Raw genomic sequence first — 19,470 nt, 5'->3', positions numbered from 1 at the left:
ATCAGTACTAAGAGCCCCATTGATGCTACTGCAATTCCAGAAATGGATGCAGCTTGAAACTGTTCCTTGGTGACCAGAGTCCTTTATCCTGCCACAAGCCATATGCTATGCTTTGATAAGAATAAGTGAGACAACTTTAGGTGCCTCTTGTTACTCAGACCCTCGGAAACTGATCTATGCCTGCACTCTTTTGCAGAGTGGTGCTCTCTCCCACACCTCTCAGTAGCTGATGACAAGGACCTGAGAGAAGAAACAACAGAAGAGGTCTCTTTAGAAGGAGATACATGGGAGCTAACAACGGAGCCACAGCTCACTGGAGCACTCTTAGATGAAGACTGCTCTGTCCGTGGAGGGACCTGTTTACCAGGATCAGAGGCAGGTATCATTGACTTGTCAAATAAGAAAAGTTTCAGAGGAGTTTCCCCCACACCATCTGTGTGATCTGCAGACTGAACACTTTTCAGGAGTACACCTTTTGCCCCAGACAGAAGAGGCATCTTGTATTCCCATCACTGAAGGGGATATTGTCCCTCTTGGGAGGGAGCTATTTTAGACGGGAAGATTTGGTTTCAGCCACAAGAGCTGAAGCCTAGTACCAGATATAAACATGTAAAACCACACCTACTAATACTAATTAACTGCTGTATATGCCAAGATATGTAGCTGTATACAAATAACACTAGCCAAGTGCAAGAGATAGAGGCATTGCTTGCAGTTCCGCCTGGCAGCCATGTGCAGAAAGACGGAACTGAGAGACTGTCGGCCCCACTCTGCCTTTATGTCTTCAAGTGGTGGGGAAGGGCAGGGGGGCATAAGCGCAGTCAGGGTGCAAGCATTGCTCAAAGGACATTAGTGGCCAAAATTCCAATCCAACACCAAGAGTGGAATACATACGGACAATCACTCAAAGACGAACTGGGTGTTTATTGCTAACAGAAAGATTCACCAAAAGATGATGCTGGCTAGCCACTAGGGATCTAATGCTATGGGAATGTGCTGTAGCTCAGCCTGTTATATGATTTCCCCCCCCTTCTCCATAAAAATAGAAGCATTTGACCACTTGATTTGTTTTATGGGGACCCTAGTAGGACAACAGAATAGAGCCTGCTTCACTGCCCTGAGTTTGAGAACGTGTATATAACATGAGTTGGGGGGAGATGATTTACAATGTGCCATCTGGGAACCTACATAAATCCCTAACCTGATTTATCCAAGGAAATTGCAGAGTAGGAGTGGTGCAAAGATGCCCCCTTTGTATAGCTGACCTTCCTGCTGTCACCTGAGCACTACCTTAACATTAAGGATTAGGGAGTCCAAGCACTGACCGTTATCAGATATAGCTTCAACATTTGAAGCTAGAATGTTCCCAAGGAACACTCCTGTAATACTGGACATTAGGAAACTCGGTCAGTGGAGAGCTTGTTGGATGATGCAGTGATACAGCTCCCTGAACTGCTGGATAAAAGTTTTCACTTCAGTGTTTTTCTTGGTCAAGAGGAAGACACTCTCCTTGTTAGTCTAGAAATGCGTCCCAAGGTTAATGAAACACTGCACTGGTGCAAAAGGAATCCTGACTCTGTTCATGAGGCCCCGTTTCTGTAACAGGCCCTGGGTTTTGTCACAGCTAACCTGGTCTTCTAGGAGGGAGCAACTGTCTACTAAATACTTATCTAAACAAGGAATGACCACCATAGGTATGAGGTTATGGGGAATACACAGCTGAGTTCACACCTGGAGAAAAAGCCTTTGCCAGCAGGGAGAACAGGAAAGGAAAGAATGCTAGGGGAGGGTAGTGGAGGAGAGGAGAGAGCAATTATCTCCTAAAAAAAGCCAAAGCTGACTCAAGAGTGGCCTACCTGTGTGGGAGGCCTCTGGGTCATGGACAGTTCTTTCCCAGCTGAGGAGCACGAGGCCAAAGGAACAAGAACAACTGGGAATCTCCTAGACTGCTGCGATGATTCAGAACCCTGTGAGCAAGAGGGACATAGAAACCCAGCATGGTTGGGTTGCATTGCCTTGTTGTTAACTGAGCATTTACAGGGAACACTTTGTGTGAAGTTTTTTCCTTTCCTTTTCTGGTTTCTCTACCATTGCTGAGGAAAACAAGTCACACTAAACCAAAATAGAACAGCTAGACTAGGAGAATGTTTTGAAAGGAGCAGGAGACAAGAAGCCGTGCTATTGATCATGTGGGAAAAGGAGTGAAACTGGAGATAGAGGGCATTTCTATGAGCACGCCAAAAAATTCTGCAGTTTTTGTAGCTCCAGCCTGTTCACTGTAAGAGATGGCTGAGAGCAAAACGTGTGTAGACCAACCTGCATCTGAGAATCATTGGATAGGTCTAATTTTCAACCTATTTGTTTTCATAATCTCTCTAACATAAAACAGCAGCCGTTCACTACTACTGACAACTCCATTATCCCTTTGAAATCCTACAGCCCTTCTTGCACCCTGAGAACCACAGAGAAAATTTTATGATCAAATTATCTTTTTGATACTCTTCCGCTCCCAGAGAATTCCATCATTTCTTGAAAAGCCCAGAATAAAAATATACCAGATAAATTACACTTCTAACACTAGTATTACTGTAAGGACCAAATTCTGTCCCTGGATGGAGCCACAGGGCTCCAGTGAACTCAAAGAAAGTTGCATAAGTGCACCTAGGGCAGAATTTGTCCCTAATTTTGCAACCCTGTGTGCCAACATTTCAAGCTCAATGCATTAAATAAAAGTGAACAGCCACTAATGCAAACTTATCAACTGTCCAGAGCCTGGGCAGGGCATATTAACATAATTACTGCTCTAGAGCAGAGAACCTGCCTTAAATCCCCACAGATGATTTAGGCAATACCTTACTTACAACACTGTAAAGCAATATTACCTTAACTTTTAAAAAAAAACAACAACAATTTACCTTTAATGTCCCGATGAACTATACCATGTTCATGTAGTACATTGATAGCAATCGTGATTTGCTTCGTGTAGAGCCTAATGACATGTTCCTGAAGGCCCAGCCTTGACACCTCTTCCAGAGTGCCCTCATCACAGTACTCCATGAAGATATACATTTCTTCCTGTTGTGGGAACCAAATTAGATTTCTTTGGTGCCTGTGCTGGTATTATTTCTAATATCTTAATTTCTTTTCAAATTTTAATGTTTACCCATTGCCTCCTCCCACCTCCTTGCTATTTGTGAAACAGGGTCATAAGAGCTGCCACACTGGGTCAGATGAATGGTTCACCTAGCCCAGTATCCTGTCTTCTGATAGTGGCCAGTGCAAAATGCCTCAGAGGTAGTGAACAGAACAGGGCAGTTCATCAAGTGATCTCTCTCTGTCATCCAGACCCAGCTTCTAGCAGTCAAACGGTTAGGGACAGCCACAACACAGGGCTGCATCCCTGACCATTGTGGCTAATAGCCATTGATGGATCTATCCTCCATGAACCTATCTAATTATTTTTTAACCCAGTCATACTTTCAGCCTTTACAACATCCCCTAGCAATGAGTTCCACAGGTTGATTGCACATTGTGTGATGAAGTATTTCCTTTTGTTTGTTTTAAACCAGCTATCTATTAATTTCATTGAGTAATCACTGGTTCTTGTGTCATGTGAAGGGGTATATACTTCCCTGTTCAGTTTCTCCACACAAATCAAGATTTTATAGACCGCTGTTATATCTCCCCTCTATTCCAAGCTGAACAGTGCCAGTCTTTTTTCTCTCTCCTCATATGAAAGCTGCTCCATGCCCCTAATCATTTTAGTTGTTTTTCCAATTATAATATATCTTTTTTGAGATGGGATGACCGGAACTCCACTCAGTATTCAAGATGTGGACATACCATGGATTAATACCGTGATTATATATTTTCTGTCTTATCATCTATCCATTTCCTAATGGTTCCTAACATTCTGTTAGCTTTTTTGACTGCTGATGCACATTTAGTGGATGTTTTCAGAGAACTGTTCACAATGACTCCAAGATCTCTTTCTTCAGTGGTAACAGTTACTTTAGACCTCATAATTTTGTATATATAGTTGGGATTAAGTTTTCCAGTGTGCATTACTTTGCATTTATCAACAATGAATTTCATCTGCCATTTTGTTGCAGTCACACAGTTTTGTGAGATCCCTTTGCAGCCTGCTTTGGAGTTAACTATCCCAAGTAAATTTGTATTATCTGCAAACTTTGCCATCTCATTGTTTACTCTTTTTCCAGCTCATTTATGAATATGTTGAATGACACTGGTCCCAGGACAGATCCTTGGGGGACCCCATTGCTTACTTCTCTCCACTATGAAAACTGACCATTTATTCCTACCTTTTGTTTCCTATCTTTTAACCAGTTATCAATCCATGAAAGGACCTTCCCTCTTTTCCCATGACAGCTTATTTTGCTTAAGAGCCTTTGGTGAGGGACCTTGTCAAAGGCTTTCCGAAAATCTAAGTACATTATATCCACTGGATCCCCGTGGTCCACATGCTTGTTGACCCCCTCAGAGAATTCTAGTAGATTGGTGAGGCATGATTTCCCTTTACAAAAGCTCTGTTGATTCTTCCCAACATATTGTGTTCATCTATGTGTCTGATAATTCTGTTCTATAGTTTGTCTGGTACTGAAAGTCGTTTACCGGCCTGATTGCCTCTGATGACTTTTTCAACAATCTGTGTCCTATTAGCTATCCTCTAGTCACCTGGTACAGAGGCTGACTTAAGCAAGAGTTTACATACCACAGTTAGTAGTTCTGCCATTTCATATTTGAGTTCCTCCAGAATTCTTGGGTGAATACCATATCGTCCTGGGTGACTTATTACTGTTTAATTTATTCCAAACTCTCCTCTACTAACATCTGAATCTGAGACAGTTCCTCAGAATTGTCACATAAAAAGAATGGCTCAGATGTGGGCATCTGCCTCACATCCTCTGCAGTGACGACTGATGCAAAGAATTTATTTAGCTCCTCTGCAATGGCCTTGTCTTCCTTGGGTATGTCTACAATGCAATTAGACTAGGGCTTGCGGGACTTGAGCAATTGTTTAATTGCAGTGTAGACTTTTGGGGCTCTGGCTGTAGCCATGGCTCTAGAATCCTGCGAGGTGGGAGTGTCCCAAGCCTGGAATTCTACAGTGCAATTAAACAGCCCTGCAGCCTGAGCCCCACAAGCCTGAGTAGGCTGGCAAGGGCTAGCACAGGTTTTTATCTGCAGTATAGACATACCTCCTTGAGTGCTCTTTTAGCACCTACATCATCCAGTGGCCCCACTGATTGTTTGGTAGGCTTCCTGCTTCTGATGTGCTTACATTTTTTGCTGTTAGTTTTTGTGTCTTTTGCTAGCTGCTCTTCAAATTCTTGTTTGGCCCGCTTAATTATACTTTTATACTTGACTTGCCAGAATTTATGCTCCTTTCTATTTTTGTCAGTAGGATTTAACTTTCAATTTTTAAAGGATACCTTCTACTCTGTTGTTTAGCTATGGTCCTGTTTTTCTTAATTTGGGGTATAGAGAGAGAGAGAGAGAGAGAGAGAGAGAGTTTGAGCCTTTATTATGATGTTTTTAAAAAGTTCCCATGTAGCTTGCAGGCATTTCACTCTAATGATTGTTCCTTTTAATTTCCATTTTACTAGCTTCCTCATTTTTGTGTTGAGTTCCCCCTTTTGAAATTAAGTGGCACTGTGGTGGATTTCTTTGGCATCCCCCCACTCCAACAATATTAACTTTACTTACATTATTGTCACTATTATCAAGTGGTTCAGCTCTGTTCACCTCCTGAACCAGATCCTGTGCACCACTTAGGACTAAATCAAGAACTGCCTCTCCTCTTGTGGGTTCCAGGACTAGCTGCCCCAAGAAGTCATTAATGGTGTCTAGGAATTTTCTCTCTGCATCCCATCCTGAGATGACATTCACCGAAGTCAATATGAGAATAACTGAAATCTCCCCTTTATTATTGGGTTTTCTATTTCGTAGTCCTCTAATCTCCCCAGTTATTTCACAATCATTGTCACCATCCTGGTCAGGTGGTTGGTAGGATATTGCTACTACTATACTCTTACTGTTCAAACATGGAATTTCTATCCACAGAGATTCTGTGGCACTGTTTGTTTCATTTAAGATTTTTATTGTATGTGGCTTTATGCTTTCTTTCACCCAGAGTACCACTCCCCCACCAATGCAACCTATTCTGTCATTCCTATGTATTTTATACTCTGGTATTACTGGCTAACATAGATTATCATTGCTCCACTAAGTTTATGGGATGCCTGTTATATCAATATCCTCCTTTAATAGCAGGCACTCAACTTCACCCATCTTAGTATTTACACTTCTTGTATTTGTATATAAGCACTTATAAAATTTGTCAATATTGTCTGTCTTCATGTGATGTAACTGAATGGGACTCTTTCATTTCACTGTTTCTCTTCAGTTCCTACCTGTACTTTTTCAACTTCTAGTCACTCCTCTTCAGAACATAGGAGTATCCCCTTTAATAAATCCTCTCCTAAGGGATAGGTCTGTCTGAATCATGTGCTCCTCTGCATCTGACGGCTTTCCTCAGCTCTTAGTTAAAAACTCCTCTACAACCTTTTTAATTTTACATGACAGCAATCTGATTCTGTTTTGGTTTAGGTGGAACTCATCCTTGCTGCATAGGCTCCTCCTTTCCCAAAAGGTTTCCCAGTTGCTAATAAACCTAAATTCCTCCTCCAAACACCATTGTCTCATCCATGCATTGAGACCCTGTGGTTTGCTTGTCTAACTGGCCCTGCGCATGGAACTGGAAGCATTTCAGAGAATGTTACCATGGAGGTCCTGGATTTTAATCACTTATGTAGCAACTTAAAATTTGGCCTCCAGGATCTCTCTCCTACCTTTCCCTATGTCACTGGTACCTTCATGTACGGTGCCCACCAGCTCCTCCCCAGCTCTGCACATAGGTCTATCTAGATTTCTTTAGAGGTCCACAGCCTTCGCACCTGGCAGGCAATGTGCCATGCAGTCTCCTGGTCATCACAAACCCAGCTATCTTCATTTCTAAAAACCAAAAAGACGGTTACTCACCTTTGTAACTGTGTTCTTCGAGATGTGTTGCTCATATCCATTCCAATTAGGTGTGCATGCACCGCGTGCACGTTCGTCGGAAGATTTTTACCCTAGCAACACTCGGTGGGTCGGCTGGGCGCCCCCTGGAGTGGCGCCACCATGGTGCCAGATATATATCCCTGCCGACCCAACCCCACCTCAGTTCCTTCTTGCCAGCTACTCCAAAAGTGGGGAAGGAGGGCGGGTTTGGAATGGATATGAGCAACACATCTCGAAGAACAACAGTTACAAAGGCTGAGTAACCGTCTTTTCTTCTTCGAGTGCTTGCTCATATCCATTCCAATTAGGTGATTCCCAAGCCTTACCTAGGCGGTGGGGTCGGAGTGAGATGTTGCAGAATGCAAAACTGCTGAGCCAAAGGCTGCATCATCTCTGGACTGTTGAACCAGAGCATAATGTGAAGCAAAGGTGTGGACCGAGGACCAGGTAGCTGCGCGACATATCTTCTGGATAGGTACACGAGCCAGGAAGGCGGCAGATGAAGCCTGAGCCCTGGTAGAATGCGCGGTGATGTGGCTTGGGGAAATATGAGCCAAATCATAACAAGTGCAGATGCACGCCGTCACCCAAGATGAGATCCTCTGAGAGGAAACAGGTAGGCCTTTCATGCAGTCTGCTACCGCGACAAAGAGGTTGGGGGTTTTACGAAAGGGTTTTGTCCGCTCAATATAAAATGCGAGTGCTCTACGGACGTCCAGGGAGTGCAACTGTTTCTCCCGTTGCATTGAGTGTGGCTTCGGGAAGAAGACCGGGAGAAATGTCCTGGTTAACATGAAAGGCCGAAACCACCTTAGGGAGGAATGCTGGGTTTGGTCACTACTGCACCTTGTCCTTGTGGAACACAGTGTACGGCGGATCCACCGTAAGAGCCCTAAGCTCGGAGACTCGTCTGGTACTGAAGCTACGAGAAGCGTCTTCACGAAATAAGTGTAGTGTGCAGGTTGCTACAGCGCTCAATGGGGAGACATAACTGGGTTAAAACCAGGTTTGAGTCACAGTCAGGTGGCCGGAGTGGCGTACTTGGTATCAAGCGCTGCAAGCACCTTTAGGAACTAAGAAACACCTATAGGGTGTGAGGACACGGGAACGCACCTTCGCCGGGTGAGTAGAGGCGCCAAGTGTACCCTCATGATATACTGCTAGGTCCTAGCTGTTTTGAGAGGACCAGAGGTATCCAAATAGAAAGGTGGATGAGACTCAGTGGGAAGTAGGACTTAAAGCGTTTCACCTAAGCCAGACAGGAAAATACCTTCACATGGCCGATACGTTGACCAGGGGTGAAGGTTCCTGACTACCTCTATGCAGAGAGAACTGTCCCGTACTGAACAGAGCAACATAAACTTGACTGTTTAGCCAGAGTCGCAGCCAGCAGTAGGTGAAGGCTGCGGTCCGGAGCGAAGTCTGCCGTGGTCCTGAGTTACGAGGTCTGGGTGGAGTGGCAGGGTAATTGGGTTGGCTATCGACAGGTTGAGCAACGTGGTGTACCAGTGCTGCCTGGGCCACGCTGGAGCGATCATGATGATGCGCACTCTGTCCCTGTCGAGTTTCAGTAGGACCTTGTGAACCAGCAGGAATGGTGGGAAGGCATAAAGGAACTGGCTCTTCCACGGCATCAGGAAAGCGTCCGAGATCGATGCCGGGGAGAGAACTTGGAAGGAGCAGAACATCTGGCATTTCCTGTTCTCGCGGAAATGAACAGGTCTATGTGGGGAAATCCCCAGTTCTGGAAAATGGAATGAATAACATCTGGGCGGATCGACCACTCGTGAGACAGGAAAGACCTGCTGAGTCGATCCGCCAGAGTGTTCCGAACGCCTGGGAGAAAGGACGCTACCAGATCTATCGAGTGGGCTATGCAAAAGTCCCAGAGTTGGATGGCCTCCTGACAAAGGGGGGAGGATCGTGTCCCTCCCTGTTTGTTTATGTAGTATATGGCTGTTATGTTGTCTGTAAACCCTGAGACACAACAGCCTTGCAACTGTTGCTGGAATGCCTGGCACACCAGGCAGACTGCTCTCAGTTCTCGGACATTTATGTGTAATGCCAGCTCATGATATGACCAAAGGCCTTGAGTACAAAGGTGACCGAGGTGAGCACCCCAGCCAAGAGATGACGCATCCGTCATCAGGGACATTGAGGTTGGGGCGGATGGAACGGCATCCCTGCACACACCAGGGAGGGAGTTAGCCACCATTCTAGGGAGCCTAAGGTGCTCGGGGGAATGGTGACTATCGTGTCTATTGGGTCCCTGCCCGGGCGGTATACCGAGTTGAGCCAAACTTGGAGAGGATGGAGGCGGAGCCTGGCATTTGGTTACAAATGTGCAGGCAGCCATGTGACCCAGGAGACTGAGACAAGTGCGAACCGAGGTCGTCGGGAAATTCTGCAGACCTTGGATGACTGTTGCCATCGCCTGAAACCGCGGCTGTAGTAAGCAGGCTCTGGCTAGACTGGAGTCCAGGATAGCTCCTATGAAGTCTAACTTCTGCGTGGGAACCAGAGTGGATTTTTCGAAATTGATCATCAGGCCTAGATGTGTGAATAGGTCCTTGACGATGCCCACATGCTGAGTGACTTGTGTCTCGGAGGCCCCTCAGATGAGCCAATCGTCCAGACACGGAAAAACGTGTATCCGACGTCAGCGGTGGTAGGCGGTGACTACGGCCATACACTTTGTAAATACCCTTGGGGCTGCAGAAAGGCCAAACGGCAGGACCGTAAACTGGAAGTGCTGACAGTTGGCTACAAAGCAGAGGTATCTCCTGTGTGGAGGAAAAATAGCAATGTGAAAGTACGCATCCTTCATATCGAGGGTGGCATACCAGTCTCCAGGATCCAAGAACGGGATAATGGTCCCCAGAGATACCATGCAGAACTTCAACTTTATAATAAACTGGTTGAGTCCTCGCAGGTCTAGGATAGGTCTGAGACCTCCCTTCAACTTGGGGATTAGGAAATAATGGGAGTAAAACCCCTTGCCCCTTTCGTCCATTGGTACCTCCTCTATAGCTCCCATAGCGACGAGTGTCCGCACCTCTTGTAAGAGGAATTGTTCGTGAGAGGGGTCCCTGAAGAGGGACAGGGTTGGAGGGTGGGAGGGCAGGGTTGAAATAAATTGGAGGTGGTACCCATACTCCACCGTGCATAGGACCCAGCGATCTGAATTTAATTGGGACCACGCCGGGAGGAAGTAGGAGAGATGGCTGGAGGAGGGAGGAGAGGGATCCTGGCCTGTAACTGGTACGCCACCCTTGGGTGCACCTTCAAAAGTTCATCTTTGGTCCCGGTGGTGGTTTCGAGGGACCTTGATTTTGGTCCCCTTGGGGTCCTGATGGTTGTCTGCGACCACCTCGGCTGCACCACCTGCCAAAGTCCTGTCTTTGTCTAAGCGCAGAGTATGGGCGGTGAGGCTGGGGATGGAAAGGCCTGCATTGGGTCACCGGCGTATGCATGCCGAGAGAGCGCATTATGATTCTGTTGTCCTTCAGGCTTTGCAGCCTGGGGTCTTATCCGAGAAGAGGCCTTTACCATCAAATGGCAAGTCCTGAACGGTATACTGCAGCTCCGGTGAGAGGCTTGAAACCTGAAGGCATGAGATGTGCCTCATGGCAACACCCGCAGCCAGAGTCCTGGCCGCTGAGTCGGCTGCATCGAACAAGGCCTGGAGGGAAGTTCTGGCCACCTTTTTCCCCTTCCTCCAAGAGGGCAGCGAACTCTTGGCGGGAGTCTTGAGGGAGAAGCTCCGTAAACTTACTCACTGCCAGCCAGGTGTTATAATTATAGCAGCTAAGCAAGGCTTGTTGATTTGCCACCTGGAGCTGTAGGGCACCTGCCGAGTACACTTTGCGGTCGAGTAAGTCCATTTGCCTAGCCTCCTTCGATTTTGGGGCTGGCGCCTGCTGGCCATGGCGTTCCCTCTCATTAACAGGCTGGACAACTAGTGAGCAGGGAGAAGGATGGACATACAAGTACTTGTACCCTTTAGAGGGCACCATATATTTACGCTCGACTCCCCTGGCTGCAGGAGGGATAGAGGCTGGAGACTGCCCTATAGTATCGGCATTGGCCTGGATAGTCTGAATAAATGGTAGGGCCACTCTAGTGGGGGCATCTGCTGATAGAATGTCCACTACCGGGTCCTCTACCTCCGGGACCTCCTCCACATGGAGGTTCATATTGAGTGCTACCCTCCTTAGGAGGTCCTGATGAGCTCTCAGGTCGATTGGAGGAGGGCCCGAGGAGGATGTTCCTGCCACCACCTCATCTGGAGAAGAGGAAGAGGAGATGTCGGCGATGAGCGGGTCCTGTGTGGCCTCTTGCTCTTGGGTGACCTCCTGCACCAGTGGAACCTGGGAGTCCGGTGAGTGAACTGGGGCTTCCTCTGTAGCAGTCGGAGGGGGACGGCTAACCATCGTCTCTGGCACTCGGTGCTCTGATGGGATAGAGAGGGACGGAACTACTGGACACCTTGGGCCTGGTGGTACGCCCAAGGTGTCCAGAAAGACCACTGATGGCATCCTTGGTCCTGGGCCTGGGTCTCTTGGAAGACTCTGGTGGGCACATCAGAATCGCGGTCCTGTGCATAAGAGCTGTCCGCGTGGGATGACACTGATGCGTGTCTGGATGGCCGTGGAGGGGCTGAAAAGCCCTGAGAAGAGTCTCTGTCTCTAGTGGACCGTGCTCTATTCGGCACCGGGGACCGGTACCAGGAGGGATACCGGTACCGGGAACGAGACTGGGACCTGCGACCACAGCGGTGCCAGGAGGTCGACCGAGATCTTGAGGCTCGACGTCAGGAGTGGCTACGGGAGTCACAGTGCCTGGAGTGGTGCCGGGAGCTGGAGCGGTGCCGAGAGTAGCGGGCCGGCGAACAGAATACTGAACGGTGCCGCGAGTGCAACTGGTACAGAGGAGAACGGTGCCGGGACTGCGAGCGGCATCGGGAGTGGGAGTGCTGACGGGACCTAGAACGTCTGCGGGACCGTGATTGTGAACGGTGCCGCTCTGCTGTGCCGACAGAAGATGGTCTTATCAAGGCAGGCTTGCCGATAGACTGTATTACCCGCACCGGCGGTGCCGGGGGGTTGAGGCCGCGTCCACTCTGTCATGGCAATCAGAACCCTCACTGTTGAGAACATCTCCAGCGTGGATGGAATAGTAAGCTCAACCACAGCTTGCGCCGGGGAGCTGACAGGCACCGGACTCGACGGCCCTTGTGGGACTGGAATCGACGGTTCCGATGTTGTCGGTGCCGCGGCAGGTGTCAGTGCCGGGCCATCTAACTTAGACGAGCTCTCTGGCTGCAGAGCAGGTGGCACGGAAGCAACAGGAGTCTTAGACTTTCTTGCCCTCAGGGGGAGGGAGTGGTGCCAAGTCGACTTCGGTGCCGGTGATGGCTAGTGCCGAGAAGCCTTGGCCGCACCGGCGCGGTCTGGTGCCGAGGAGGCGCTTCTGTCCACCGATTGACCAGTGCTCGGTGCCAAAGGCGGAGGGGTAAGAGCCACCTCCATGAGGAGCTGCTTTAGCTGAAAGTCCTGCTACTTTTTTGTTCTCGGCTTAAAAGCCTTGCAAATGCAACACTTATCTGTCAGGTGAGATTCCCCGAGGCACTTAAGGCAGGAGTCGTGTGGATCTCCTGTCGGCATCGGCTTATGACAGGCCAAGCACGGTTTGAAACCCGGTGAACCGGGCATGGGCCCCGGCAGCGAGTGTGGGGAAGGGGCTAATCCCCCAACCCCTCTTAACTATACACTAACTATGAACGATAAAAATTAACTAAAACTATATAACTTTGAACTACATACACAAAAAAATAACTAGAGAACTACGAGTAGCTAGGGAGGTGGAAGTCAGTAAAACCACACTCCACTATTCCAATGAACGACACGGGTGGTAAGAAGGAACTGAGTGGTGGTTGGGTCAGCAGGGGTATATATCTGGCGCCATAGCGGCGCCACTCCAGGGGGCACCCAGCCAACCCACCGAGTGTTGCTACGGTAAAAATCTTCCAACGAGCGTGCACGCGGCGCGCGCACACCTGATTGGAATGGATATGAGCAAGCACTCGAAGAACTTCCCATTGCTATTACCTGTTTCTTCCTAATAACTGAGATTCCCTCTCTCAGAGAGGTATCCTCAGTGCCAGAGGATACCTTGACATTATCTGGAAGGATGATCCCAACTATGGGATCATTACCCTGCTTGAGGTTTTCCTTCCATGAGACTTCTATCCTCCTCAACAGCACAGAGGCTGTCAGACTGAGGATGGGACTTCACTACTGTGTCCTAGAAAGTCTCATTTCTGTAACTGTCTCCTTTAGTTCCTCCAGTTCAACCACTCTCTCAAGAGCCCATACGTGGTCTCTGAGGGCCACAAGTTGCTTGCCATCTGCCCACAAGGAAAGTAATCATACATGCTGCATTCTGTGCAATAAACCAGATAGCCCCCATGCTGCCTGCCTGCATTATTTTTACACTGGCAGGGGTTTTGATTTTGTTGGTTTGTTTTTTGAGAGGGGTCAGTTTCAATTGGGATAACTTGGACTAATAAACCAGGCCTTCATGCAAATTTCATTGTGCTTTTCTAAGATTACAGACTGAACATCTGTATCACAGAATCATAACAATGAAGGGCTGAAAGGGATCTCAAGAGTCCATCCCCTGGCATTGAAGCAGGGCCATGTATACCTAGACCATCCTTGACACATTTGTCTAACCAGTTCTTAAATACCTCCAGTGATGGGGATTCCACAGTTCCACTCAGTAACCTATTCCAGTACTTAATATCCTTATAGTCAGAAAGTTTTCCCTAATTTCTAACCTCAATCTCCCTTGCCGCAAATGAATTTTACATTCTCTTTCACATATGCGTAAGACCTCCCATGCATGTAATTCTGTAACTATAAAGTTAGTTGTGACACCAAGTACCGCAAGTTATAGATGAGGGGTTCTTGGCATCACCCAAACAGCAAGTAGAGCATTTTATAATACTAGAATAAGATAATACACGTAAGTTTCCATAGCTTAGGAACTACAGTCACATTTTAAAAAGAAAATTTTGTCAACTAGCAAGAAGTAAACAACATCAGTAATTTTATCCCCTCTTTTGCAGGTTCTGCTAGGATGGAATGTTTCAGTTGCTCTGTGGGCCAGCTTTCTCTTTCCGCACCTCTACTGAGGATGTCTCATATCTCTAACTCCTCACTATTTTGCAGTTACAGTTTCTCATGAAAAGATGCTGAAAATGTCTGTGGTACGGTCACTATAGGGAACAAATATTAGCTGTTTGAAAATGTTGGCTTTTTTGAAGTGTTTACATAGCTAATTTGCAAATGAAGATTTCATACAAGCTAACCTGCTTTTGGGGGCCGGGGAGGAGTGTTAAGACACTGATGTGTCCTTTGCTGTTACTAGTAGGGTGAGTTTTAGTGCTTTGATATCTAACAGCTTTCTACAACTTACGTTTCAGGAAGAATTCTAGATTCAGGGAAGACAGAAATGATGCAGTTCATGGAGATTTCCTGGATAATTAGGCAAAATTACAATTCTCAGAAGTGGGATAACTTGTGTAGAACACACAACTCCACTTCTGAACTCATAAAGGTTCTCTCCTAATTTTTAAGAAAATCCAGTAATGAATGTTTGCTTACCCTGTGAAGCTCCACACCAAAGTAACGAACCAGATTAGGATGCTTGATGCCTTCAAAAATTTTCAGTTCATCTGCAGTTTCTTTGATAGTTTTGTGATCGTTCGGTTGAAATCTTATCTGCAAAAGTGATTATTTTTCATTACTGATGCTATTAATGTAACTGTGAAATAGAAAAACCATCAAGAAAGGAATAACAGCTAAGAAGCCATCTACAGGCTTCTTTTGATATTTCTAGGAACAAATTTGGGGATATGATTATAGACATCTACAAGAATAGGGTGTTGTCACTTTAAAAAAAAAAAGTAAACGAAAAAAGGCCCTTGCTTTAAACAGCTTGCAATCTAACTCAGACAGATATGATCTAGAACATAACAGGTTAAATACAAGAAGGCCTTGAAACAACACCGGTGAGATCAGTGTAGAAAGGCCTCATGAAGAAGCAGGCCACCAAGAGGGATTTGGAAGAGGAGTCTCCTTCATGCGCTGAGGCTTTTCCAAGAGTAAGGTGTGGAATGGAAGGAGGCACAGAGTCAGGAGGCGTTGACTAAAAGAGCAGTTTTTATTAATATCCCTATGATGCCTTGTGATGGATTTTTTTTCGGGGGGTGAGAGAGGGGAGGAGGCAAACACAAATTAGCAAAAAAAAAATTCTTCCGTAAAAGCGATTTCCTATTTTCCTAGCCAACATAGGACTAAGTCAAACAAAATGTTTAGTAAAAATGAGATGTGGTGCTATTTTTATTGTGTGATCAGAGATCAGAAAAAAAAATTAATACACCACATTAGTGACAACCCTAAGAAAAAGTAAACGTACATAGTGTTGCAAGGACATTATGATTGGTTGCTTCCGTATAACAATTTCAGAACATGAGGTTTCACACTTTGGTAAACAGTGATAAACTTAAATATAAAAGTTACAAAAGTGACAAAGAAAGTTCAAATACTTCTCTTTGCCAAATACTTTTCTAAAGTTTCAAAATTGTGAAGCTATGTGTGTGTTTGTAAACAAGCACTCCCCATCATTTTTATTGATGTTCGTGATATTTGAGATATCTATTCTAACCCTTATTTCAGTGGTTTATGAAGCTTTGCTAAAAATATATTTTGGACTGAAGTTTCAAAAGTTTCTCCTTGACTCAGAAAGGCTTTCTTTTTTAAAGTCTGAAAAAACACCTAGAGGGAAAAAAAGATCGCTTTTCAATCAGTATTAAAAAAACAAACAAAAACCTCTGAACCTTTTTTATACTCAAGGAGACTTGGTATTGAAATCTTCAACCACAGCTTGTATATAATCCTCTATTAGGAATGACTATTTTGAAGACAATTGGTGAGGTATAAGAGTCTAAGCGCTAGAAAACAGCATAAGGAAAATAATATACCGGTATTAAATATTTAACGCATCAATGTGAGGTCCATCAACAAGTGTGGGTCTCTCTTGTACTAACCTTAGTCTTTGCTCAAAGCACTCTCTTGAATGAACATCTATTGCACCTAGAAAGGCTAAGAGGGACAGGGAGGGCTCTGGATGGGAAAAAGATAACCTCCTCTTAAACAACACCAGGGTGAACTTCTGGGAGTCAGTGTTACAAGTTCAGTGGATGAATACTGGGACAGGAACAATAGAAACAGGGCCTAATTCCGCCTTTTTATACAAATGTTAGACAACAGCATTGTACATGCAAATCTGGGAACAGAATTGGGCCCAAAACCTGTAATTACATTAGTGTCAAGTGGCTGTCAGAGGAATTGCTGGGACCCATTCATACCAAAGCAACCTGCCAAATGTAAGTATAAGGATGAATGCAAAAAAACTAAAGACTGGCAAATATCTTATTAAGCAGAATGTAATACAAAACAGTCAGAAGGTCTCAATTCATATATAGATTTACTAACGTAGATACTGAACATTAGGACTAACCTGGACTTTCAGAAAAGTTATAGGACTCAGCCTATATGAAGCAGGAACTCATATTCCCATTTCCCTGCTCTAACCATCTGACAACAATGCTCTGACAAGGAGACCTGCCAACTAAACATGTGGTTATGGAAACAGCATATGCATCATTAAAATTAAATAGCAGTGGCACTTGTAGGTAATGTACTCACTTCTTTCATTGCCATCAGTTCACCGGTGTCAACACTGATACATGTATAGACTTTCCCATACTGGCCTTCACCTACAGAATTAGAATAAAAACAGTGAACACCTCAAACACATTTCTCAGCCTAGCAGATTTTCTTCCTTGATTTCATTTTTTATTTCAAAAGGATTTAAACTTGTAATGATTGTTCAACATAATAAAGCAATTATAATCCTATGTTTAAATTGATTAAAAGTTAAACACATTAAACTCTAAGCTTTATCAGGAGTAGAACCTTCTCATGATTATGCAGTAATAGTTTGAGACATATACAGTCAGAATCAGTGGGGAAATAATCATCTCTCTTGAGTGTGGCCAATAGTCACTACATCAGTAAGTGAAACTAGTCTACTGACATTAGTGCCAACATATGCTTCACTTAACCTTGTGATATTTCCATGTGCAGAATACCCTACAACAGTGGCTCTCAACCCATTTTATCATTGTGGGCCACATATGCTGCTCTTTATGAGTTAGGTGGGCTGCATCCACACTATATACTACCTGTATGCCCCTGAGGATGTTACATGGGCTGCAGCTGTGTGCTGACTGGGCTGCAAGTGGCCCACAGGTTCAGAACCACTGCCCTAAAACATCAATGGGAGTTGAATATGTTCACAGATTGCAGGATCAAGCACAAAATGAAGCTGTTCAGCACATGCTACTGAATTAATTCATATCAATTTTTGTTTCTAACTACTTGACCAGTGAAGATTTCGCAGTAAATGCTATATAGGAAATGCTAGTTGCAATACCATTCTGTGTTTAATATTCTGTAAGTTTTCCTTATATAGTAAAAGAAACCTTAATAGCTACACCAAGAAGCAAGATTTCAAATGCAAATCTTAAGGTGAAACAAGGTCTGAATACAGTATTTTAAGCTATATGACAAGTCCATTACAGACTTACCAATTTTGTTTCCTCTCTGCCACTTGAAGGTCACCTTCCTTAGACCTACATGCATGATATTATCATAGGATTTGGGGGTATCACAGACTTGGCCAATGATGTTCTTCCTCCTCATTTCTCTGTATCTCTTTTCTTCAAACAACCGGACAGACTTCTGAATAGCATCAATAGGTCCTTGCTTGGAAGCAGTATCTAAAAAAAGCAGGGCACAAATTCATTGATTCAGAAACCTACATCCCTACATTTGAATTCCATGTCTACTCCTTTGCCTCTACTGTATTATTATGAGACCATGTTGAACAAGTATTATGATGTACAATGCAACTGTTTTCTTAACAGAAGTTCAAACAATAAGCAAGCTGGAATTAAGGAAAGCAGAAAATACATGTTCTGGTTTGATATGAAACTTCTTACTTTGCAGCTTAGATGAAAATATTAAACTATTTTTAATTCCCACTAACATAATTCAAAGAAGTTAGCTGCACTGAAGTAATAAACTTACAGAATGATTTATCTTCATTTAGCCTTTAACTAAAGCACTGATCGTTAGTTTGGGTATTAATACTGTTGAGTTCATTACCATATTGAAACAGAGGAAGGAAGAATTTTAAAGGTTTTACTTCATGTAGATTTGAGAACTTTTCTCAAATTTAAATAATTCTGAAGTGCTGTGTGAACCTCTCAGTTCTTTATGAACCTCTAGATCTAGAAATTTCATGTAACCCCAACTTCTTAAAAATGTCTTATCAACTGACGATAATGAGCACGCTGGCAACTATTAATATTAATTTTGTACATCAAGAACAATAGATAATGCCACAAAGAATACATACTGTTCTTTTGTTAGAGTCCTCTGATATCACAAATCAGTATTTTTCTGAAGTACAACATTAAGGATTTTTTTTTTAAATATACAGACTTAGCTAAGCTTGAAATATATTGCATTAAGTAGTGTTCCTTTGTCTCTTACCTTTGGTTTGATTGATTAGAGTTCGAAGCTCCCAACTCCTTCGGACTGATCCACTCAAGTCTCCTTTAGGATACAATGGTTCTGTAAAAACAGTAACGTGAGAAATTATGTTGCCTAAAAATTGTTTGTTTTCATACTACTTTTAAGGTATTAACAGCATTACCATATTTAACAACACAATCTTACATTTCAGGATTAAAACAACTGATTTAACAACTCACACTGATCTTTGCTATGGTATTTGAGGCAACACCACAGCTAGTTACATTCTTTAAACTTTAAGACAATTTGGTGTCTTTAGAAATAGTTATATATAACACATGGCAGAAATTCAGCATCTGTATACATAAAAAATGACTTTGCATCGCAAAATCGTTTAACTATAAATAGTCAATCCAACCTAGTCAGTCTCCCCCCTTCAATATGTAAAAGACAATGATCAGGCAAATCAAGCAAATCAAAAATATACTTTAAAAGTTCAATTGTTTGTTAAATGTTTCTTCCAATTTAGAAACAGACAACACAACAGACAACATTGGTCACCTCCCAGAAAACACCATCCTAGCCACCATGGATGTGGAGGCTCTCTACACAAACATCCCACACACAGATGGAATACAAGCTGTCAGCAACAGTATCCCTGATGATGCCACAGCACAACTGGCTGCTGAGCTCTGTGCCTTTATACTCACACACA

General features: G+C 44.4%; 1 protein-coding gene across 8 annotated transcripts in view; it reads right to left on the bottom strand.

Annotated features, from left to right (window-relative positions):
• Window positions 1–19,470, bottom strand: part of MAP3K4 (mitogen-activated protein kinase kinase kinase 4) — a 174,216-nt gene that overhangs the window by 10,734 nt on the left and 144,012 nt on the right. For 7 of the 8 annotated variants that reach the window (XM_075064088.1, XM_032793198.2, XM_032793201.2 and 4 more), the window contains 5 exons: window positions 18,774–18,854; window positions 17,804–17,995; window positions 16,860–16,930; window positions 14,754–14,870; window positions 2,916–3,075 (listed from right to left, as the gene is read on the bottom strand). In XM_075064088.1, the coding sequence (XP_074920189.1) occupies window positions 2,916–3,075; window positions 14,754–14,870; window positions 16,860–16,930; window positions 17,804–17,995; window positions 18,774–18,854 (621 nt within the window). Of the gene's footprint in view, window positions 1–1,856; window positions 1,968–2,915; window positions 3,076–14,753; window positions 14,871–16,859; window positions 16,931–17,803; window positions 17,996–18,773; window positions 18,855–19,470 lie in introns of all 8 variants that reach the window. The other variant, XR_012655570.1, reaches the window with a different exon arrangement.

The sequence above is a fragment of the Chelonoidis abingdonii genome, chromosome 3 (assembly GCF_003597395.2).
Source record: "Chelonoidis abingdonii isolate Lonesome George chromosome 3, CheloAbing_2.0, whole genome shotgun sequence".
Lineage (NCBI taxonomy): Eukaryota > Metazoa > Chordata > Testudines > Testudinidae > Chelonoidis > Chelonoidis abingdonii.
The sequence above is the reverse complement of the archived record's forward strand: the minus strand, read 5'-3'. Positions and strand labels throughout refer to the sequence as shown.